At 34.0% G+C, this 24,729-nt stretch overlaps 1 protein-coding gene across 6 annotated transcripts in view; it reads right to left on the minus strand.

Moving 5' to 3' along the window:
- Window positions 1-24,729, minus strand: part of LOC139486836 (CD109 antigen-like) — a 62,460-nt gene that overhangs the window by 33,029 nt on the left and 4,702 nt on the right. For 4 of the 6 annotated variants that reach the window (XM_071271846.1, XM_071271844.1, XM_071271845.1 and 1 more), the window contains exons 3-18: window positions 23,732-23,892; window positions 21,207-21,232; window positions 20,533-20,686; window positions 20,018-20,088; window positions 19,201-19,326; window positions 18,582-18,621; window positions 17,480-17,564; window positions 16,751-16,865; window positions 15,914-16,144; window positions 15,337-15,564; window positions 14,823-14,921; window positions 10,386-10,448; window positions 9,656-9,847; window positions 7,499-7,648; window positions 5,944-6,102; window positions 5,139-5,190 (exon numbers count right to left, since the gene is read on the minus strand). In XM_071271846.1, the coding sequence (XP_071127947.1) occupies window positions 5,139-5,190; window positions 5,944-6,102; window positions 7,499-7,648; window positions 9,656-9,847; window positions 10,386-10,448; window positions 14,823-14,921; window positions 15,337-15,564; window positions 15,914-16,144; window positions 16,751-16,865; window positions 17,480-17,564; window positions 18,582-18,621; window positions 19,201-19,326; window positions 20,018-20,088; window positions 20,533-20,686; window positions 21,207-21,232; window positions 23,732-23,892 (1,952 nt within the window). Of the gene's footprint in view, window positions 1-39; window positions 227-1,854; window positions 2,054-5,138; window positions 5,191-5,943; window positions 6,103-7,498; window positions 7,649-9,655; window positions 9,848-10,385; window positions 10,449-14,822; window positions 14,922-15,336; window positions 15,565-15,913; window positions 16,145-16,750; window positions 16,866-17,479; window positions 17,565-18,581; window positions 18,622-19,200; window positions 19,327-20,017; window positions 20,089-20,532; window positions 20,687-21,206; window positions 21,233-23,731; window positions 23,893-24,729 lie in introns of all 6 variants that reach the window. The other 2 variants (XM_071271842.1, XM_071271843.1) reach the window with 2 other exon arrangements.

Here is a 24,729-nt window from a genome sequence, read left to right on the forward strand (position 1 = left end):
GTTTTCAAACTCAAACATTTATGCTAGTTGTTTCGTTACCTCACAGTTTTATTACACCATAGCCATGTTTCAGGAAAAACTGATCGAGTTTGTTTAACAGTCTGTAGTTCTGATTGACCATTGTTTGATGGGGGGCGTATTATAGCACCACTGGTGCCAGTGCCGGTCGCAGTGCCAAACATACCGGAAAATCCCATGCCATCACAAAACGGACAACTATTCATTACTAAAATAGTAAGACAATTCTCATATGATTAATAAGAGGCTCCAACGAGATTACCGTGCTCGGTTGTCAGCTAAGCATTACCTGTTGATTCAAAAATTAGAAGCTGGAAGCACAGCGTCAGTCATACATAAGATTAATAATACTGGTATTATCATAATTAAAAAAGAATGACTTTCATCTTCAATTCGTTTGCAGTTTTTGCATAATCTTTCTTTTCTTAGTATTTTGAGATATCTTCCCTTTCCTATAAATAAATTTTGTTATAAGTTTTCTAGAATACAATTTTTCTTCTGTACTATTTAGTTTCACATGTTTATAAATATTGATTTTCTGTAGTTTTCTTTATCTGATATTTTATCATTTACTAACTTTTCATTTACATGCTTCAAGTTTAACTTTATCTGTTCTCTTATAGTTTTAGTTATCTTATGTGAGGAATATTTATTCAAGTCTACAAATTCACATTTTCCAAAGTTCTATTTCCCCAATTTAGATTTGAAATTTGGCGGGGTTCTTCTTGTTGCTCAGTCTGTAGATTTTCTATGTTTTGTGTATTGTTGTTTGTGTTTTCTCGTTTACGTCTCATGTCATTGTCAGCTGGTCATGAGATTCTCTTGTGTATTTATATCTAATGAATCATCTAACGAATTTAGAAAAATAATAATTGGAAACCAAATATTATGCATTAAAAAAAAAGTACATTAAAGTTTATCAATGGTCAAATGTCACAAAGCCATTCAGAAAACAAATCAAAACTGCAAATACAAACTGGGAAAAAAGGGAGAGCACAGGATGTCGACAGGGTGGGCGTCTCCTGATTAAAGATTATTAATAAAGTTTATAATTGACTTATAGGTAAGGGGGAGTGTTGGGATCCCGCTAACATGTTTAACCACACTATTTATGTATGTGCCTGTCCCAAGTCAGGAGCCTGTAATTCAGTGGTTGTCGTTTGTTTATGTGTTACATATTTGTTTTTCGTTCATTTTTTTACATAAATAAGGCCGTTAGTTTTCTCGTTTGAATTGTTTTACATTGTCTTATCGGAGCCTTTTATAACTGACTATGCGGTATGGGCTTTGATCATTGTTGAAGGCCGTACGTTGATCTATAGTTGTTAATGTCTGTGTCATTTTGGTCTTTTGTGGATAGATGTCTCATTGGCAATCATACCACATCTTCTTTTTTATATTATGTAACAACAAACTCATAAACATTGTGTGACATCTTAACGTAACACGGACTTCTAGTCGTCGTAATTCAGCAAATACAACAAATAATATCATATGAGTCAGAAAAAGAAAAAATCCAAAACAGCCATTTGATCCCTTTATGAACTTTGGGAAATAAAGGGGTTGCAGATACCTTCATGCTCGAGGTCTTCGGGTGGTTTATGTACAGTAAAAACCAAACAACCACAGATTTTTTCAAACGAATTTGCAAAAGCGTAAAACAAGTACAAAGTATAAGGAACAAAGGTTCTAGTTTGATATTCCCAAGAATATCTTTAAAAAGGAAGAAGGCTGCTGTGCAGATATAAGTTTAGAGTTATACATTCATTTTACCAAAAATCATTCTAAAAGCAGTAAAGAGGTCTAGAAAATGCACGTAACAAAGTAACGTTATACCCAACGGTCTTATTGGACCAAAGCCATGTTTCCGGAAAAACATTTCTTGTTCGTTTGACAGCTTGAAGCTGTGACTGACTGTTTGTCATCATAGTTCCTCCTGCATGTGCTACTGCCCCTCCAGCAAAACCTCCTCCTGCCCCTCCACCTAATGCCATATTCGGTAATGGAAAACCACAATTGGGACAGCCAAAATATTCTAGCAATATAAATGCACATAGATGTTTAATTCAAACTTTATCAATTAACCTCTTTAATTAGTAATAACATGTTAGCTATTCTATAAGAATCCACGTGTCGTCGGGTAGAAAGATTTTGCTTTCATCCTTCATGTTGTATTTCATGTCCAAAACATATAATGTAAGGATTTGTTCCCCGTGGGAAATAAAAACAAGCATAAAATTGAGATGGAAATAGGGAATATGTCAAAGAAACAACAACCTGACCAGGCAAAACAACATGAAAAACAGCCGAAGACCAACAATTGGTCTACAACGCAGCAAGAAAGTACCGAAGACGGAAACGGGCCTGAGCTGGCCCCTAGATATAAATGTGTACTAGTTCAGTGAAAATGGACGTCATGCTAAACTCCAAATCATATAAATGAACAAAATTAAAAAAGATAAAAGACTAACAAAGGCCAGATGCTCCTGACTTAGGACAGGCACAAAAATACGGAAGTGTTAAACCTGTTTTGAGAGATCTCAACCCTCTCATATACCTCTAGCCAATGCATTATAAAGAAACACTCAGCATTACGCGCAGTAAAATCAGTTAAAAAGAAAGTCGAGTCCGATATCAGAATAAGTAACATAGGAAACTAAGCAAAATGCCATCATCAAATATACGAGAAGAACATAACCCGTATCATGCCAACAGCTGGTTTCAGAATAAATGATTTTAACAAAGGCCAGATCCTCCTGACTTAGGACAGGCACAAAAATGCGGAAGTGTTAAACCTGTTTTGAGAGATCTCAACCCTCCCATATACCTCTAGCCAATGCTGTTTTTTTATCTGCTTCAAATTATTGTGAAAGGCCACACATAACGATTTGGGTGTGATTTAATAAACTTGTTTTGTTTGATAATACTGCCATAAAAGGGATAAGGTACAATATTTCAACAAATTCTTGAAGGAGAGAGGGGATATTTTGCCCTATAATTGTATAAAAAATTTAAACATGGTTTAACAAGTGATGATATATATATATAACAAGTCTAAAAGGGTACAACATCACCAAAAAACACAATAAAAAGAACAATATGTTAGATATTTCGGATAACAGATATCCTTCCTCGGTAATAGCACGATGTCAAATGAATCATGTCAATTCAAATTAAGACTCTATCAAAATTTACAGATCTAACATTGTTAGGTTGATGTTTAGACGAGTTGTATATACATAATGTACACAGCCGTGTATAACCATCATTACTGGTGATCTGAACATTATTGCTGTTCACAGTTTATCTCTATCTATAATAGTATTTAAGGTAATAACCAAAAACGGCAAAATTTCCTTAAAAATAACCTATTGGCGGGCAGCAACCCAAAAACCAAATGTCCAATTCATCTGAAAATTTCGGGGCAGATAGATATTGACTTGATAAACAATATAACCCCTTGTCAGATTTGCTCTAAATGCTTTGGTTTCAGAGTTATAAGCCAAAATCTACATTTTACCCCTATGTTCTATTTTTAACCATGGTGGCCATCTTGGTTGGTTTGGTGGGTCACCGCACACATTTTAAAACTAGATACCCGAATGATAATTGTGGCCAAGTATGTTTAAATTTATCCCAGTAGTTTCAGAGGAGAAGATTTTTGTAAAAGATTACAAAAATTTACAAAAAATTGGTAAAAAATGACTATAAAGGGCAAAAACTCCTTAAGGGGTCAACTGACCATTTTGATCATATGACTTATTTGTAGATCCTACTTTGCTAAACATTATTGCTGTTTACAGTTTATTCCTATCTATAATAATATTCAAGATAATAACCAAAAAAACGGCAAAATTTCCTTAAAATGACCAATTCATGAGCAGCAACCCAACAACCGGTTGTCCAATTGATCTCAAAATTTCAGGGCAGATAGACCTTCACTTGATAAACAATTTAACAACTTGTCAGATTTGCTCAAAATGCTTTGGTTTCAGAGTTATAAGCCAAAATATACATTTTACCCCTATGTTCTATTTTTAGCCATGGCAGCCATCTTGGTTGATTTGGCGGGTCATCGGACATATTTTTTAAACTAGATACCCGAATGATCATTGTGGCCAAGTATGATTAAATTTATCCCAGTAGTTTCAGAGGAGACGATTTTTGTAAAAGTTAACGACGACGGACGACGGACGACAGATGACGACGGACGCCAAGTGATGAGAAAAGCTCACTTGGCCTTTTAGGCCAGGTGAGATAAAAAGTAAAATTACAAAAATACCGAACTCCATTCAAATCCTGTATCAAATGGCAAAAAAAAAACCCAACCTCAAACAAATCAAACGAAGGGAAAACAGCTGTCATATTACTTTATAAATATATACTAATTTCTACAGAATAAAATATTTTGATTAAACATTTTCAGAAAATTAGTGAACCCGTTCTTTCTTTTTTAAAGTTTTTTTTCTACACAATAAATTGAAATGACTGATATTCTGTTCAAAAATCTTGAAACTGTTATTTTTTCCATTAATATCGTGTACCTATTCATCAAATATAAAAATACCAAGAAGTTGTGAAATTGTAAATGAGACACCTCTCCACCAGAGACAAAATGACATAGAAGTTAATGTGAAGCAATTCAAACTAGAAAATCAAAGGAATACAAATATGATATACAGCAACGACAACCACTGGATTGGGACAGGAAAATACAGAATAATATAATTGTCACAAACATTTCTTTACAGTATATTTTTTTATGAAACACATATCAAAGTAACTTTTAATTGTTTTTAAATAATGACAGTTTTGTCGTAAGGAAATATTGTGAAAATTTTTAACAGAAAATTGCAGCTATATAGATATCTTAATACATTTAAAAGCATGTAATCAATTATGAACAAATATGCACATCACTTGATTTTCTGATATAATATAAGTTTACCAAGAAAGCGCCTTGGACCTGAGCCTTGGACAAAGTCTTAGAAGATTATAAATCGTCAGCTGTAAGTTATATCAATACTTAAACAAAGGACATTTGTACAAATTGAGGAGAAAACAATTCATGATAACTGTATTAAATATTGACCGATATGATATAAGAAAAACAGACTTACGTTGCTTGTGGTGGTATACTGTAGCATCGGTTAATACTTTCACACCTGCATTCTGTAAAGCATTAATGCAAGAATTAAAACTCATAACAGCAAACATGAAATATAGGTCAATGTGCTTGTTTTCGAGATAAAAGCCATTGAAATTATGGCGGGAAAATGTACTCTCTTGATTTTTCACTGCTTATCATACTTTTAGAGATGGCTTATAATTATACATGTATAAGATTTATAAAAAGACAAATGGGGGTAAAAGAGCATTTTTTTTAAAGCATTTAAATGAATAAAACCAGACGACCCGAAAATCTGACAACAATTTCAAAACATGACAACTTCCTTAAGTACATAACTGTATGTAATATTCATTTTTCAGTTCTTACGTTCCTTAAATATTTTCGTAGGATCTTGATACCTTTTTACACATCTCAATACGAAGACACACAGTATCATGGTTTCAAACCATCAGCAATTGTCTGGTCTAATATATCCATTGATAAAGTTAATTTCTAAAAGTAATAGGTTTATACTGATCATATCATAATTTTGTTTTGTTGAATATTTCGAATTTGTTCTGAAATATTGCATATTTGTATTTTTAATGCTAAATCAAATAAGTTTATAAGGAGCTTTAACAATTAGAAGCTCAATTCACCTGTTCTTAAGTACCAATTACACTGAGGGCATACACACTACTTGGAAAGATGCGTATTTCGATAATCAATGTTTCAAAATAGGTTATATTATAAACAACCTTTTATGTTTGTTCTCTAATGCCAGAAAATTATTATTTTTCATTTAATGTCTTTACCGAGAATATTTGAGATGCATCTGATCCACCATAGTATGTAGGATATGGCCACCATATCATTCGGCGTTTACGGGCTGCAATACCAATACCGCCACCTCCGAAGAAGAATGGGCTTATACTCTTGTGTTTGGTATCATAAGATTTCAATTCTTCTACAACCTATAAGATAAACCAGTGTACTGAAAAGATTACACAGTGGTAAGATATATTTAAAGAACTAGAAACCATCAACAAAAGATTCTACCAGCCGTTCCACAGATTGTAATATTGAGGTAAGTAACACGTGGCACCTTTATTAAAGCCATTAAGCGATTCTCGCTGCATTTGAGACCTGTTGGTGACCTTCTGTTGTTGTCTGTGCAATGATCGGATTTTTGTCTTTTTGACACATTCTCCATTTCCATTCTTAATTTTATCAATACTTTTCTCCAAGTAGTGTTTTCAATCTGTATCTTTAGTTTAATTAATATACATCGCGCCGTTTTTGAGACGTTGCGCTTACGAGACACCAATACCACATATTGTATTTTAATTCAGTATATATAGTTATGCCACATTAACCATGTGGGAACCGGGTCACATTTATTTATTCACACAGTTGCGACCTGGACAGATAGACGGACTAACAGACTGGCGGATTCAGCGGCAAAGTGACAGATATATATCCCCGATAATAAATACAAAGCGAGAGTAAACGAACTTTATAAAGTATATATCCCGGGCCGTTTGAATGGTTTTATACTAGTAATTTTGGGGCCCTTTATAGCTTGTTGTTCGGTGTGAGCCAAGGCTCCGTGTTGAAGGCCGTACTTTAACCTATAATGGTTTACTTTTTTAAATTGTTATTTGGATGGAGAGTTGTCTCATTGGCACTCACACCACATCTGCCTTTATCTATATAAATCTTTATAGATCTTAAACCTTTTAAGTCATGTTGAAACTGGCAACGCTTTTGTAAAAAAAAAGGGAACTCGACGAAAAGACTTAGTTCACAAAATACTACATAAAACTATCTGTCGGCGTAATATAAAGTGCATTGGAAAAATAATCATATCCTGTTCCACTAATGACACTTTTGACGTTGTGCAGAGTATGTACTCATTTATTGATATATATATATATATATATCAGTCTAAAGATTTGCACAACGGTACTGATATAAGATGCTATAATACGAAAATGTTGTTATTAAATCGTGTTGACAAATATTTCGGCTCAACCAATGGCCTTCTTCAAGTGTCACAAGTTTTAACTATATTGAACTTGAAGAAGGCCATTTGTTGAGCCGAAATATTTGTCAACACGATTTAATAACAACATTTTCGTATTATAACATCTTATATCAGTACCGTTGTGCAAATCTTTAGACTGATATATTTTTTTCCTTATCTGCATAGTATCGCCTATTTTAGACGATCCGGTACATAGTAAATTTGCTGGTTGGTCTTTTTTATAGACTTTTATATATATATTTATGTGTGTTATTCGGCAATGTAACAATTCAATTTCGATTTCCAGATATAAACTACCTCACTGGAACATGAGTGAAACTTACCTGTGATTGTGTAATATCATTTCCAGATTTTAACAAAAGAACACTTTGATCGACGGCTAGTAAGTTAACAACTGACATTGGATCAGCTGTAACTTGTACGTTTACTGCATCCCCAGGTTGAGCTTTAGTTTTGTCAAATGAAATAGAAACCTGTAAACAGAAAAATGCAACGCAGAATGTTAGGGTGCTCTTCGTCCCCTTGTGTTTAATCTAATATCGGATGTATATGCGAACATTTATCGATTTCATTGACATGTCTTCAGATATTGGATCTCAGCTCAGTATGCTATTAACAAAACAGATTTAGCCATTACATTGCTAAATGTTATAATTTCGTTTTTCTGTTAATTTTTTTTTTATTTAAAGATTTACATATTGTGTCACATAATATTTCATCGGTCCGATTATTTTTCCCTTTAAAACTTTTTGTTAAATGTGAAAATACATTTGAGAAATAATTTCACTTCGTTTAACAGCATACATTCATTGTCATACATATTTCGAGACAATATTTTTCTTTTAAGAAATGGTAAAAATTAAAGATAAAAAAAACGTCTTCTCTTGTTTTGTTTTTATTTGTTCTTACGTTTGTTTTATTTTTTTCTTACGTTGAGCTGTTACATAACTGACCCAAATTCTATTCATAATTTCAAGATGAGAAGTTTTCTGAGTAATATTTTCAAAGGCTTACACTAAAATGTTGATATTGGCCGATAGCGTTCAACACATAAAACAATAACGTGGCCATAAATCATTAAGGGGTACGAACAATGAAGTTATCAATAGTCCTTTGATTTGAATGTAGAACCTGGAGTGAAAACAATGACGTAAACCTTAAGAAGCTGTAAGACCAGATCTACTAGCTATAGATAAATATCATCTGGGTATATTTTACTGCTGATGGAGGTGTCCATATCGGAATTTGGTTCCCAATTCTCGTTAACTTCGACCTTTTCAACTGTTTTATAAACAAACAGTGCGACTGGCGTACATTATTATCATCCTCGTATCTATGTTGCGTTTTGTATGTGCTCAACAATGTGCCAACTGAAATGCCGTCTATACGTAAGATTCTAAATAATCGAAGTTAAAAAAATATGTTGTTGAGCAGATGTTCACGAATTAGATAATAGAAATATCTATCTCGATGTCATTGAGTATTTGCTGATTTATTGTGAATAACCTCTTAACATAATTAGAACTGAGACATGACTTTAAAATACATTATGAAATAATGATTCATTGAAGATAAATAAAACTGAAAGTATAATATAGTACTTAAAGATTAACAATTATTTAATGACTAAACAGTAGTTTCCCGATGTTCATAGCTCGTACGTCAATTGTAGTTCCCCGATGTTCATAACTCGTCCGTCAATTGTAGTTTTCCTATGTTCATAACTCGTACGTCAATTGTAGTTTCCCGATGTTCATACCTGGTCCGTCAATTGTAGTTTCCCGATGTTCATAACTCGTACGTCAATTGTAGTTTCCCGATGTTAATAACTGGTCCGTCAATTGTAGTTTCCCGATGTTCATAACTTGTTCGTCAATTGTAGTTTTCTAATGTTCATAACTCGTCCGTCAATGGCAGTTTTCCGAGGTTCATAACTCGTACGTCAATTGTAGTTTCCCGATGTTCATAACTCGTACGTCAATTGTAGTTTCCCGATGTTCATAACTTCGTACGTCAATTGTAGTTTCCCGATGTTCATAACTGGTCCGTCAATTGTAATTTCCCGATGTTCATAACTCGTCCGTCAATTGTAGTTTCCTGATGTTCATAACTCGTTCGTCAATTGTAGTTTTCCGATGTTCATAACTCGTACGTCAATCGTAGTTTTCCGATGTTCATAACTCGTCCGTCAATTGTAGTTTCCCGATGTTCATAACTGGTCCGTCAATTGTAGTTTCCGATGTTCATAACTGGTCCGTCAATTGTAGTTTCCCGATGTTCATAACTGGTCCGTCAATTGTAGTTTCCCGATGTTCATAACTCGTACGTCAATAAGAAAGAGACAAAACAAGATAACAAATAAACATTGTGAGAATCGCATAAGCTTCAAAAGAGTGAAGGAGACAATATCTACCGGATCTCATGTTTTTTTAATATGAAATTGTTCTAGCATGTTTGTTATTTACTACATTTCAACCAACCTGATTATTAAAAACACCTTCGACATCAAAGCTGATACTGTCTGTTACTATTTCACCGTCTGTTCTAACATAGTACACAACAATACGAGCGTTTGGCGCCATCTTAGAATTCACAGATATGGAGAAAGGTACAGTCTTTTTATTTCCACCATTAACAGTGCCTGCTCCTACTATTACACCCCTAGACAATACCTACAGAAAAAACATCAAACAATGCAGAATACCTACAGTAAAACATCAAACCATGCAGAATATCTACAGTAAAACATCAAACAATGCAGAATGTTTTTTTCGTATTTATGTATTATTGTTCAGTTTTCCTTTCAATGCGAATCATGAAAAATAATATCATAATATTATAATTGCAATAGGTAGTCAAGTTCAGTCTACTCTGATGTCTGTGGCAAGGGCTCAATTTTTATTTCCGCCATCTTGTTTATATCTCAGTTTTTTTTGCGAGCAAAAATTGTTTACTCTGGACCCTTCTAGTGCATACCAAATGTAATGCAATATCGATCAATAAGCAATTCATCTAACGCACCCGAAAGTTTCTACTTTTCATGTATATTTAATAAGAAAAGCAGGCAAATATTGCGCTTTTACTTCACAAAGAAATCTACATCAATCATTTGAAACAACAGAACAAATCTTTATATTTTCCTATTCTTAAAAGAAAATAACTTTTATTTCCAAATCAAAAACTTGCCTTGCTATTTCAAATAACTGTTACCTGATATACTAAAGATGTAACTGCCTGGGTTGATTGTATTTCAAAATTTGCCCCACTGCCTGCCTAAAACAATAAAAATAAAACATCATAATGCGCTTTCAGATCGAAACAAGGTTATTAATATAGCTCTATAACCTGTTTTATCGCTATTTTGTGCATTTTTCCTTTGATCTTTTTTTGTGATAATTTTCATATCATGCTACTCGCTTGAGATGGAAAATTATCGCTAGAAACTATGCATGCACGTGGCGTTGCTAACGAAATTGACATGAAATTGACAACGTCGTCATAGGGAAAATAGCGATAAAAAGATTATCATTGTTCATCTCAACTCGATTGCCTTTCTCGCTTTCGCCGTCCCGGCTCAAGCGAGAAAACCAATCTCGTTGAGATGATCACCGATAATCTATAATTATCTGTATCTGACTGCACACTAAAAATTGTGTGAATATACAGTGCTTTGTTAAGGAATACACAGTGAAGATGTTATAGCTGACACATTAACCCCTTTGTTAGGAATATATGTTTGTTGGTTTATTCTGATAATCATACGAACGTCTTTGTTATAAAAAGCGACCTATGATCAGTGCCTATCAAATTTATTAGCATCTATTCATGCTAAGTTTTGGGTAGTACCACACCAGTTTCCTTGTCTTGTCAAATTGGTTATAACTTCTTGTTGAAGACCGTATGGTGACCTATATGTGTTAATGTCTGTGTCATTTTAGACTCTTGTGGACAGTTTTCTCATTGGCAACTTACCACATCTTCTTTTTTTAATATTGACACGCGGGTGAAGATGGAATATAACTTCTAAGAGGAGTACAAACAGTTTTATGATACTAGTGTCGACACGCGGGTGAAGTTGGTATATAGCTGCTAAGAGGAGTACACACAGTTTTATGATACTAGTCTCGACACGCGGTTGATGTTGGTATATAGCTGCTAAGAGGAGTAAAAACAGTTTTAGAATACAAGTCTCGACACGCGGGCAAAGTTGGTATATAGCTGCTAAGAGGAGTACAAACAGTTTTAGGATACTAGTCTCGACACGCGGGTGAAGTTGGTATACAGCTGCTAAGAGGAGTACAAACAGTTTTAGGATACTAGTCTCGACACGCGGGTGAAGTTGGTATATAGCTGCTAAGAGGAGTACAGAAAGTTTTATGATACTAGTGTCGACACGCGGGTGAAGTTGGTATATAGCTGCTAAGTGGAGTACAAACAGTTTTATGATACTAGTCTCGACACGCGGGTAAAGTTGGTATATAGCTGCTAAGAGGAGTACAAACAGTTTTATGATACTAGTCTCGACACGCGGGTGAAGTTGGTATATAGCTGCTAAGAGGAGTACAGACAGTGTTATGATACTAGTCTCGACACGCGGGTGAAGTTGGTATATAGCTGCTAAGAGGAGTACAGACAGTGTTATGATACTAGTGTCGACACGCGGGTGAAGTTGGTATACAGCTGCTAAGAGGAGTACAGACAGTTTTATGATACTAGTGTCGACACGCGGGTGATGTTGGTATATAGCTGCTTAGAGGAGTACAGACAGTTTTATGATACTAGTGTCGACACGCGGGTGAAGTTGGTATATAGCTGCTAAGATGAGTAAAAACAGTTTTATGATACTAGTCTCGACACGCGGGTGAAATTGGTATATAGCTGCTAAGAGGAGTACAGACAGTTTTATGATACTAGTCTCGACACGCGGGTGAAGTTGGTATATAGCTGCTTAGAGGAGTACAGACAGTTTTATGATACTAGTGTCGACACACGGGTGAAGTTGGTATATAGCTGCTAAGATGAGTAAAAACAGTTTTAAGATACTAGTGTCGACACGCGGGTGAAGTTGGTATATAGCTGCTAAGAGGAGTACAGACAGTTTTATGATACTAGTCTCGACACGCGGGCGAAGTTGGTATACAGCTGCTAAGAGGAGTACAGACATTTTTATGATACTAGTCTCGACACGCGGGTGAAGTTGGTATATAGCTGCTAAGAGGAGTACAGACAGTTTTATGATACTAGTGTCGACACGCGGGCGAAGTTGGTATACAGCTGCTAAGAGGAGTACAAACAGTTTTATGATACTAGTCTCGACACGCGGGTGAAGTTGGTATATAGCTGCTAAGAGGAGTACAGACAGTTTTATGATACTAGTGTCGACACGCGGGTGAAGTTGGTATATAGCTGCTAAGAGGAGTACAAACAGTTTTATGATACTAGTGTCGACACGCGGGTGATGTTGGTATATAACTGCTAAGAGGAGTACAGACAGTTTTATGATACTAGTCTCGACACGCGGTTGAAGTTGGTATATAGCTGCTAAGAGGAGTACAGACAGTTTTATGATACTAGTGTCGACACGCGGGTAATGTTGTTATATAGCTGCTAAGAGGAGTACAAACAGTTTTATGATACTAGTGCCGACACGCGGGTGAAGTTGGTATATAGCTGCTAAGATGAGTAAACACAGTTTTAGGATACTAGTGTCGACACGCGGGTGAAGTTTGTATATAGCTGCTAAGAGGAGTACAGACAGTTTTATGATACTAGTGTCGACACGCGGGTGAAGTTGGTATATAGCTGCTAAGATGAGTAAAAACAGTTTTATGATACTAGTCTCGACACGCGGGTGAAGTTGGTATATAGCTGCTAAGAGGAGTACAGACAGTGTTATGATACTAGTGTCGACACGCGGGTGAAGTTGGTATATATCTGCTCAGAGGAGTACAGACAGTTTTATGATACAAGTGTCGACACGCAGGTGATGTTGGTATATAGCTGTTAATAGGAGTACAGACAGTTTTATGATACTAGTGTCGACACGCGGGTGATGTTTGTATATAGCTGCTAAGAGGAGTACAGACAGTGTTATGATACTAGTCTCGACACGCGGGTGAAGTTGGTATATAGCTGCTAAGAGGAGTACAGACAGTGTTATGATAGTAGTGTCGACACGCGGGTGAAGTTGGTATACAGCTGCTAAGAGGAGTACAGACAGTTTTATGATACTAGTGTCGACACGCGGGTGATGTTGGTATATAGCTGCTAAGAGGAGTACAGACAGTTTTATGATACTAGTCTCGACACGCGGGTGAAGTTGGTATATAGCTGCTAAGAGGAGTACAGACAGTTTTATGATACTAGTGTCGACAGGCGGGTGAAGTTGGTATATAGCTGCTAAGATGAGTAAAAACAGTTTTATGATACTAGTGTCGGCACGCGGGTGATGTTGGTATATAGCTGCTAAGAGGAGTACAGACAGTTTTATGATACTAGTGTTGACACGCGGGTGATGTTTGTATATAGCTGCTAAGAGGAGTACAAACAGTTTTATGATACTAGTGTCTACACGCAGGTGATGTTGGTATATAGCTGCTAAGAGGAGTACAGACAGTTTTATGGTACTAGTGTCGACACGCGGGTGATGTTGGTATATAGCTGCTAAGAGGAGTACAGACAGTTTTATGATACTAGTCTCGACACGCGGGTGAAGTTGGTATATAGCTGCTAAGAGGAGTACAGACAGTTTTATGATACTAGTGTCGACACGCGGGTGAAGTTGGTATACAGCTGCTAAGAGGAGTACAGACAGTTTTATGATACTAGTGTCGACAGGCGGGTGAAGTTGGTATATAGCTGCTAAGAGGAGTACAAACAGTTTTATGATACTAGTGTCGACACGCGGGTGAAGTTGGTATATAGCTGCTAAGAGGAGAACATTTTATGATACTAGTCTCGACATGCGGGTGAAGTTGGTATATAGCTGCTAAGAGGAGTACAGACAGTTTTATGATACTAGTGTCGACACGCGCTTGAAGTTGGTATATAGTTGCTAAGAGGAGAACAATTTTATGATACTAGTCTCGACACGCGGGTGAAGTTGGTATATAGCTGCTAAGGTAAGACTAATTATAATTTCAAAATCTAAATTGTCTATAAATACATAAACATAAAGAAATATGTCGAAAGACAAACAACTTTGTACAAAACACTACACAATCATACCCCAGGTTAAAAATGGTTAAAAGTTTCAAACCGGTTTTCTCTTGACAGCCCCATCGTCTTACTTGTCACAAAAAAACACATTGATATGATGGTATTTTGTGACAATCAGAAACGAGGAAATGACGATAGCAATATGGTGACAAATCAAACACAGCAAACCTCATAATAAATTAGCTAATATTTCAGATGCATATGGTCTGTTACAATATAAACACTTTGTGTATATACACTGCGGAGAAAAAAAATACATGTAAATGGTGCCTTTTTTGTAATTCAATAACTGTATTAGTAGGAAACGTTCACCACATGTATTCATTAGTATAACAACACAAAAACCAATGTCATAACAATGACAAGTAAGTCATCGAGATATTTCAGATCTTTTAGATAAAAATATAGCAGATAGCATAAAATATTTACCTTTAAGTGAGATGAACGTAAAAATAATTGGATATAGCTTTCGCTTGGTGAGTAGCTTTTAGAAAGCGTTTTGTAAGATGATAATGTACCATACGTCGCCTGAAAAAAAAGACACAAGTTGTAAATAATTTAAATTTCACAGTCCACAACTTTGTCAACCCAATGCTTATTTTGCACCAAATATCGTTTCATATTTTTTGTATAAAATGTATTTCAGGAAACATTTATTTACAATGAGATTTTTTGGAAATACTAAGGCTTTTCTACCTCAGAAAAAGATTAGGAATTTTTGGTCCTCAATGCTCTTCAACTTCGTACTTTACTTGACCTTTTTAACTTTTTTTTATTCGAGCGTCTTCTGTAGTCGAAATGTAAATGCAAACACAAAATTTCAATCCTGGTATTTATTATGGGTTTATTTACAATCATTTTAACTTTAATACTACTATTTCATGTTATTTAAAAAAAAACTTACGAAATGCAACAAAATATAGTGAAAAAGATGTGAACTTACCCGTAGTGAAATACTTGTGGCATTGTCTGGTATGTCTACCTGAATAGGTACAACACCAGAGTCGGGAACTGTAAAAGTCCTGTCCTTTATTGTGTAGGTTCTAGATTGGGGGTAATAGTATTTAGGTGTGGTGGTTGGTTCTGGTAATTGATATGTTACAGTGGTATGAACAACAACAGAGGACTTGGCTCCCATCACAGGTGTATCATCTTGTCTAGCAACACGCATCTGTAGAACAACAATTAGAAAAAACATGTACGTATTTTTTGTGGGGGAAGGGTATATAATTTCCAAGAAATATTTTACCAAGTGAAATTTAGATTACAACAATACCGTTTTGAAATCAAACTCAATCAATGATTACAGTCAACTATAAAAATATAAAGTTTGTGACAATTAAACGATACAGCAAAAATATGATGTTATATATAAATGTGTATACTGTATAGATTTATTCAATTTAAATTGAAAAGTAATAAAAATTCATCATGTAATATAAAATCGTCGTTATAAAAATAATTACTGTATCATACTGTAATTTGTCATTTCATGTATTGAAATTAATATACTGACTTACATATGCTGTATATGGTAGTCCGGGTTTAAACGTATTCGGGTTCGACTGAAGAAATTCTATCTTTTCGGCATGTGAATAAAATTTCACAGAGTCTTTCCCGCTCAAAGTAATATGTGTCAAGCTTTCAGTAACATTTGCCTCTATTTTTAGAGATCTTCCAGATGTGATGTAGTTGCGAGTGTTTACCATAAAGTTTGATAAAGGAAGTGTGAATTTGGATTCTCCATCCAACTGAAAAAAAAAGAAATAGAAATACAATCATATTTTTCATATATGAAATACAAACGTCTGAATGTCATTTGTTAATTGGTGAGAGTGACTTTTACATATTGATCTTTCTTCTTTCCAAAGAAAACAAAATTTTCGAAAACGCAGCAGTCTGAATTAATTGCATCAAAAATATAAACGGTACCAATGTTACTGCACCAGATTCGCATTTCGACAATGCGTACTCTTCAGTGATTCTCGACGCCAAAATATTCGAAAATTCAAATCTTATGCAAACTTTTAAAGAGCAAAAGTGCATTGACTTACTACAATCAACTTTTTTAAAATATGCAAATAATCGACTAGTGAAAAAAAACTTGATCTTACTCGTAATGTCAATACTATCTATCAGAAATATCTTTAGGTTATATTTATACTTAATCTTTTTTGGCAAATACGTGTCATTGTAACATTCGCGTAAGATCATGACAAAAAGATTAATTGGTGAAAAAACACAAATTCACAATAAGAGAAATTCAAACTGACATAAAGACGATTAAGACTTCAATTATTTTACTTTTCATTTCTTAGAATAAAACATTTTTTTTTAATTTGTCATCCAGTTCTTACATTCAAGGAGAGTTCAACCATCGGTTCTGATCCATTGTATTGCCATGGACGATACCAGTAATCCAGTTTAGCTCGAAGTTTGACTGTTCCCTTAACAGGCTTTCCGTAGGTATATCTGCAAAGTATAAAACATTTACAAGTCAGATGTTTATATAGTTTGAAGAGTTCAGAGTGTTATTTTTTATTCGTAATGATCCTGCATTTCAAGGTCATTTGCCATAGACGGATGATGCACCTCTTTACATGACAAGTATTTTACGAAAAAAGTCATTTAAAAGATTTCTTCATTTCAAATGTTAACTCTATTAAATACAGACCAAAAGGTTTGACTGTGGATAAAAGTCACCTGGATAACCATCGTCTGGTAGTAAAACACATTCTTTGGGCGGAATATATCAATATACAAACACATCCGGCCTGAATAAGAACGACGACTCAAATGGTCGTTTTGGGGGAGTGTGATGATTTAATTCGATAAAAGAACCCTTCCGGAGACTATTTTAGTCCATAGGTAGTCTGTTACAAGAAAAAAAATGTTGTAAGGGGAATAAACAGTGACCTTTGGACAAAACAAACTGGACCAAAACCAACACACAAAAATATTGCTACTTATATATAAGGACAGGTAAAGTTTACGAAACACTCAAGGGTCAGCGAATTCAGGGATAATTGTATACAAAAGTAATGACAATTACTATAATTTTTTTCAATATCCATCTATCTACTTACGTCGCCTTAACAGTTCCTTGTAAAGTGGTATCACTCGCTAAACCAAATGCAGGCACTTCTATTGATACCTCAAACTTGGGTAACACTGTAGTTACAAAATATACAAGTTAATTAATTCAGTCATGGTTTTCCCTACTGATCATTGCAGAGATTTTTTACGGTCTTATTCCAATTTCATCAAGGTTAAGTTGATAAGGGTGCCACATATTCAGAAGGACCCCCTTCCGGAACACCTGAGTTCACTCCGGATTTTGTTTTTGGCAGATCGAGTTACTCAATCTTTAATTTTTTTTAATAGTGTTTTGAGGGTATATGTTCATTTATGCTTGTCGTGTTGCTCAAACAAACAAAAGTAATTATATACACATATACACATATTATAGATGTCACAATAGAGGATTGTTGTTATGATAATTGGAAACTAATAATCGGACTTCGCTGCATGAAATTTATAAAGCGTGTATTGTTATCATTTTTTTTGGGGGGGGGGGGGGGGGGGGGGAACCACCGCACTTATCTGTGACACATATATTCCTTTAAAATGTCATACTCGCGATAGCTGCCATCTTTGAAATGTTTTTTTTTATAACATTAAACATGTCATTAAAGAAGATTTAAACGAAACTTTTACATTTACGAGAAACTTTTTACAGAAATGCACATATGTGGAGTAAAATAAATGGTAGTATCAGTCAATGTTGTTATTACTGACGCAACCGATTTTAATTATTAATATAAAAAGTGACGTTTGTTCCAGGACACGTGCAAACAGTGTTTTAAATCGATTATGCTTAACTCCAAAATCAGAATTTTAAAAAGCCTTTGGAGCGGATTTTTTTCATGGCCAATTTGAACGTCTTGCTTTTTTTTTTAACTAATATACTAGTGGTGGGACTTTTGAAACTTGTGAAATCGATTCTAAAATGTAATGACATAATTTTGCTTATGTCGTCCCTTAAATTTTATAGTCACTCTCAGTTTTAAAAGGGTAGAAAACCGTATTCTTTCTGTTAAAATTTCTCTGTTCAAACTACAGCCTTTCAAAAGTTGTGTTGAAAAGCATGAAAAGATTGACTCATCTTGTTCATTTAAAATACCTTACCATAGTGGGCAACAGTGAAAACCTTTTCTTCAGATCGACCCTGTAAATCAAGTAAAACTTCATATAAAATCAGGTTTCAGCAATCATCGAGAAAAATTGAATGTTAATACATGTTATGCATGTCTTATCGGGGCCTTTTATAGCTGACTATGCGGTATGGGCTTTGCTCATTGTTGAAGGCCGTATGGTGACCTATAGTTGTTAATGTCTGTGTCATTTTTGGTCTCTTGTGGACAGTTGTCTCATTGGCAATCATACCACATCTTATTTTTTATATGCATGCTGGATTTGTGGACCTAATAAATTATCTAAAAAATCATTTATATTTTGTCTGATATATTTGGAATGCAATTTATTCAAAGATTTTACAATTTCTTGTATATGTATATCCCGCCTATGTTAATTGTGTTTTGTTATGTAAATGCTACGTTCGTGTTTGTTTGTCAGAACTTTCAAGCCAATCATTTCATATGAATTTTACGAGTTTTGAAATTTTTAATTGAGTAGAACACAGAGTTTCAATACACGTGCATGTTTAAACAGCAAGAGTATTATAATATTCCACTGTCTGACAGGGGTTGATGAAAACTTAACCATATGACACATATGTAAAACTTACATGTGTAATAATTTTGATCTTCCAATCTCCAAGTACAGGCTGAGTATCCATAATCATAAAGTTAGTAAGAACACCACTGGCATCTCTGACTTGTAACCACTGCTTTATCTTGTTTGTGTTAGGATCCTAAAAAGTATCATATTACACTGTATCAGATAATATCCTCATTGTTTTAGATTTGTACATTATGTAGATGATCGTATCTTTGTTTTGAGAAGTAACCATCAGATTTTAGATTCCTTTAATAATATATTACGCATTATCTTAATCTAATAGTAGAAATATCCAAGGCAAAACATATGACATTGCAAAAAAATGATATTTTTCATTTAAATGCAATATTTCTTATTTAATTGGTATAATAGTCTTCATTTAAATGCAATATTTTTTTATTTGAATGGTATATTTTTTTCATTTAAATGCAATATTTTTTATTCAAATGGTATAATTTTTCATTCAAATGGTATAATTTTCATTCAAATTCAATATTTTTTATTCAATTGGTATAATAGTTTTTTTTTTATTTATACGCAATAATTGCATTATGGGAACTTCTTTGACGTCTTAAGGTCAAATTTGCAACAGCGTTTGTGATTGGTCGATAATTGTTTGGATTTCTCCCCTTTCTTTCTATATACCAATTAAATAAGAAATATTGCATTTAAATGAAAAATATCAAATTTTTGCAACCAATACCATGCCATAAAAACATGCTAATAGAAATAAAATCATATTGACATTTTTACAAGTTCATTATTTTGCATTATTTGGTGTGTTTTTTTTATTCATCATTGAAAATACTTATTCAATTACTTACATAAATTTCTATGTCCATCGGACTATCGATTACAGTCAGGTTTGGGTACATAGCGAAGGCCCGAAAATGAACTGAAATAAAAACAAGTAATGAGACAATGATATGTATACCGGTAGTCATTAACCATTAATTGATTGGTTAAAATACTGGTTTCTAAAGAATTCCTCGTCCTGAAGATACATGACATATTTGCCACTGGGCGTTAAGAAACTAGCAATAAATCGATCTAATAAATTATAATATATGTTATGGATGTTATCTGCTATTTAGTTTTGTCATGAAAAGTGTTGGCAGTCTTAGTTTTGTCTCTTTTCCTAAATTGGTATTAAGCAGCCGTACCTTTATATTGTTATTATGAAGAAAATCTTGGTCGGTTTTGTCATTATTTTAGGACGTTGAAGGTAAATTTAAATGCGCTGTGTTATTCAATCTGATAATACAAATTCAACAAAGTAATGTTCTTATTCCATACTAATAAAAAATGTTTCTGTCAGTGTTTTGTAGACGCTAAATACCTGTCTGTCCTGGTTTATACATGGCTTTATCTGTCTGTATGAAGATAGATATACCCTTGGACTGGTAACTCAAGCCAGTTTTGTTTGTAAATACTAGTCCTCCGGAGCCAGTCACTTCTATCTCATAACTTCCAGAATGCAGATTATCTGGCACCTTCAATACAACGTGCATATGGCTTTATCAAGGTTTCCAATAAGATAATATATAAAACAAAACAAAAAAAACATCCTTACATTGTACGTGCTCAAGCAAACCATTAGGCATGTTAAATGTTATAAACGGAAGGGAGACTTAAGAAAGAAAAATGCACCCCTTACAAAACCCACACCATTAGTTGTACTTATTTTCTATTTACAAACATGATTTTTAAATAAAAGAAGTTATCACATAAACTGTAAATATATTATGATTTATATCATCGTCAATATTATTATCATTATTATTTTGATTATTATTCTTATTATCATTATTTGCATTGTTTTAAAAACTTGTATAGCTTTTGCCTAATATAGATGAAGTTATTGATATACACGTAGAATCATCGTAATCAAGGCGTTGGGATATAGAATAAAAATGTTACGAAATATGAATCTAAAAATAAGTTCACATATAAAAAATATCTCATGCAACATCAGCTGTATCTAATGAAAGTTTTTTTAAATGTCAAACTTACCTGTACTTCTAGAAGTTTTGGAGTACCTGAAAAACGATAAGAGTATAAAATATATATTGTTTACACACAAGATGCAAAAGCTTTTCGTGTGATAAGGTAGTTGCTCATCATTGGCTTTCAAGTTTTGAGTCTGAGAGTTCATGATGAAGGTAAATCCAGAAAACACCTCGTTTTTTCATAATGTCCACGATTGGTCATGTTATTTTGATACATATGAATATATATATATATTAGAGCCCAGGTGGTCGTGTGGTCTAGCGGGACGGCTGCAGTGCAGGCGATTTGGTGTCACGATATCACAGTAGCATGGGTTCGAATCCCGGCGAGGGAAGAACCAAAAATTTGCGAAAGCAAATTTACAGATCTAACATTGTTGGGTTGATGTTTAGACGAGTTGTATATATATATATATATATGTGTGTGCAAATTACGAATTGAGACAGCATCATTAATGATTGCTTGCTTGAATTAGTAAAGTGTTCAGTTAACAAGATCTTTAATTTGATATTAATATAGTTTTTCAAATCCATTATCATGTTGAAATGTTCCAATGTGCTGTACTTATGGAAGCTATATGAATTATTCTTACTCTGTTGAAATGTTCCAATGTACATGTGCTGTACTTATTGGAGCTATATGAATTGTGATTACCCTATTGAAATGTTCCAATGTGCTGTACTTATTGAAGCTATATGAATTGTTCTTACTCTGTTGAAATGTTCCAATGTGCTGTACTTATTGGAGCTATATGAATTGTTCTTACTTTGTTGAAATGTTCCAATGTGCTGTAATTATTGGAGCTATATGAATTGTGATTACCCTATTGAAATGTTCCAATGTGCTGTATTTATTGGAGCTATATGAATTGTGCTTACCCTGTTGAAATGTTCCAATGTGCTGTACTTATTGGAGCTATATGAATTGTTCTTACTCTGTTGAAATGTTCCAATGTGCTGTACTTATTGGAGCTTTATGAATTGTTCTTACTTTGTTGAAATGTTCCAATGTGCTGTACTTATTGGAGCTATATGAATTGTTCTTACTTTGTTGAAATGTTCCAATGTGCTGTACTTATTGGAGCTATATGAATTGTTCTTACTTTGTTGAAATGTTCCAATGTGCTGTACTTATTGGAGCTATATGAATTGTTCTTACTTTGTTGAAATGTTCCAATGTGCTGTACTTATTGGAGCTATATGAATTGTTCTTACTTTGTTGAAATGTTCCAATGTGCTGTAATTATTGGAGCTATATGAATTGTGATTACCCTATTGAAATGTTCCAATGTGCTGTACTTATTGGAGCTATATGAATTGTTGTTACTCTGTTGAAATGTTCCAATGTGCTGTACTTATTGGAGCTATATGAATTGTTCTTACTTTGTTGAAATGTTCCAATGTGCTGTAATTATTGGAGCTATATGAATTGTGATTACCCTATTGAAATGTTCCAATGTGCTGTACTTATTGGAGCTATATGAATTGTTCTTACTCTGTTGAAATGTTCCAATGTGCTGTACTTATTGGAGCTATATGAATTGTTCTTACTTTGTTGAAATGTTCCAATGTGCTGTAATTATTGGAGCTATATGAATTGTGATTACCCTATTGAAATGTTCCAATGTGCTGTACTTATTGAAGCTATCTGAATTGTTCTTACTTTGTTGAAATGTTCCAATGTGCTGTACTTATTGGAGCTATATGAATTGTTCTTACTTTGTTGAAATGTTCCAATGTGCTGTACTTATTGGAACTATATGAATTGTTCTTACTTTGTTGAAATGTTCCAATGTGCTGTAATTATTGGAGCTATATGAATTGTGATTACCCTATTGAAATGTTCCAATGTGCTGTATTTATTGGAGCTATATGAATTGTGCTTACCCTGTTGACATGTTCCAATGTGCTGTACTTATTGAAGCTATCTGAATTGTTCTCACTTTGTTGAAATGTTCCAATGTGCTGTAATTATTGGAGCTATATGAATTGTGATTACCCTATTGAAATGTTCCAATGTGCTGTATTTATTGGAGCTATATGAATTGTGCTTACCCTGTTGACATGTTCCAATGTGCTGTACTTTTGTAACTTTATCAATTGAGCTTATCTGGTTGAAATATTCCATGTACTGTTCTTATAGCTATATCATTTGAGCTTACCTTATTGAAATATTCCATGTACTGTTCTTAAAGCTATATCATTTGAGCTAACCTTGTTGAAATATTCCATGTTCTGTTCTCATAGCTATATAATTTGAGCTTGCCTTGTTGAAATATTCCATGTACTGTTCTTACAGCTATATCATTTGAGCTTACCTGGTTGAAATATTCCATGTACTGTTCTTTCAGCTATATCATTTGAGCTTACCTGCATGGTTGAAATATTACATGTTCTGTTCTCATAGCTATATAATTTGAGCTTGCCTTGTTTAAATATTCCATGTACTGTTCTTACAGCTATATCATTTGAGCTAACCTTGTTAAAATGTTCAATGTACTGTTCTTAAAGTATATCATTTGAGCTTACCTTGTTGAAATGTTCCATGTGCTGTACCAATTGGAACCTTATCAGTTGACCTGGTTAGTTGAGCTTGTACTGTGACATCACTTGATGCCTTTAGGATGTTGACGTTAATACTAAGTGCGACACCTGGGCGAATATCGGTTGGGGTTATGATCACGTACGTACTGAAAAGTAAAATCACAAAAATACTGAACTCAGAGGAAAATTTAAAACGGAAAATCCCTAATCACATGGCAAAATCAAATGATAAAACACATCAAACGAATGGACAACAGCTGTCATATTCCTAACTTAGTACAGCCATTTTCAAATATAGAAAATGGTGGATTGAACCTGGTTTTATAGCGCTAAACCTCTCGCTTGTATGACAGTCGCATAAAATTCTGTTATTTTTTAACGACGATGCGTGAACGAAAATACACTTTCTATATTTTTCTTTCTTTATAAACATTCAAAACGAAATATATTTTTCCTGACAAATAATGTTTTACATTCAGAGTGCATTTCTGAAAAAAAATGCGACTACAGTTTGTCGTTCGTCATATGTAGTTCAAACGCTACATTTGTTTCTAACTTGATTAAACGATTTATGTGTTTCTACGTTTGTAAAAAGTCTGTTTACCAACAACATGTGCATGCATTATTGATAGTTTAACAGGGTCAGTAAACACTGATAAAACGATGTATTTGCTTCTACCTCTGTAGCGTTAAGAAAACAACAAGAAACGCCACACAACGTTTACAAAATTTTGGTTAGAAAGAAATGCACTCTAAGTAAGCATCGTAATGTGGTGATATTTTAATTGTTGTTTGTATGCATTTTAAACTCGTTGAATTTCATATGAACATCGATAAATTTATTATTCCAGAAATACAATTAATTGTTTAAAAGAATACATGTCAAGATCAATAATGCTGTGTCTGAGACAAAATGCAGAAAAAACAAAAAAATGCAAGGCTTTCAATTTTCACATATATATATGTTACAGTGAATTTGTATA

This window comes from Mytilus edulis, chromosome 8, assembly GCF_963676685.1.
Source record: "Mytilus edulis chromosome 8, xbMytEdul2.2, whole genome shotgun sequence".
Taxonomy (NCBI): domain Eukaryota; kingdom Metazoa; phylum Mollusca; class Bivalvia; order Mytilida; family Mytilidae; genus Mytilus; species Mytilus edulis.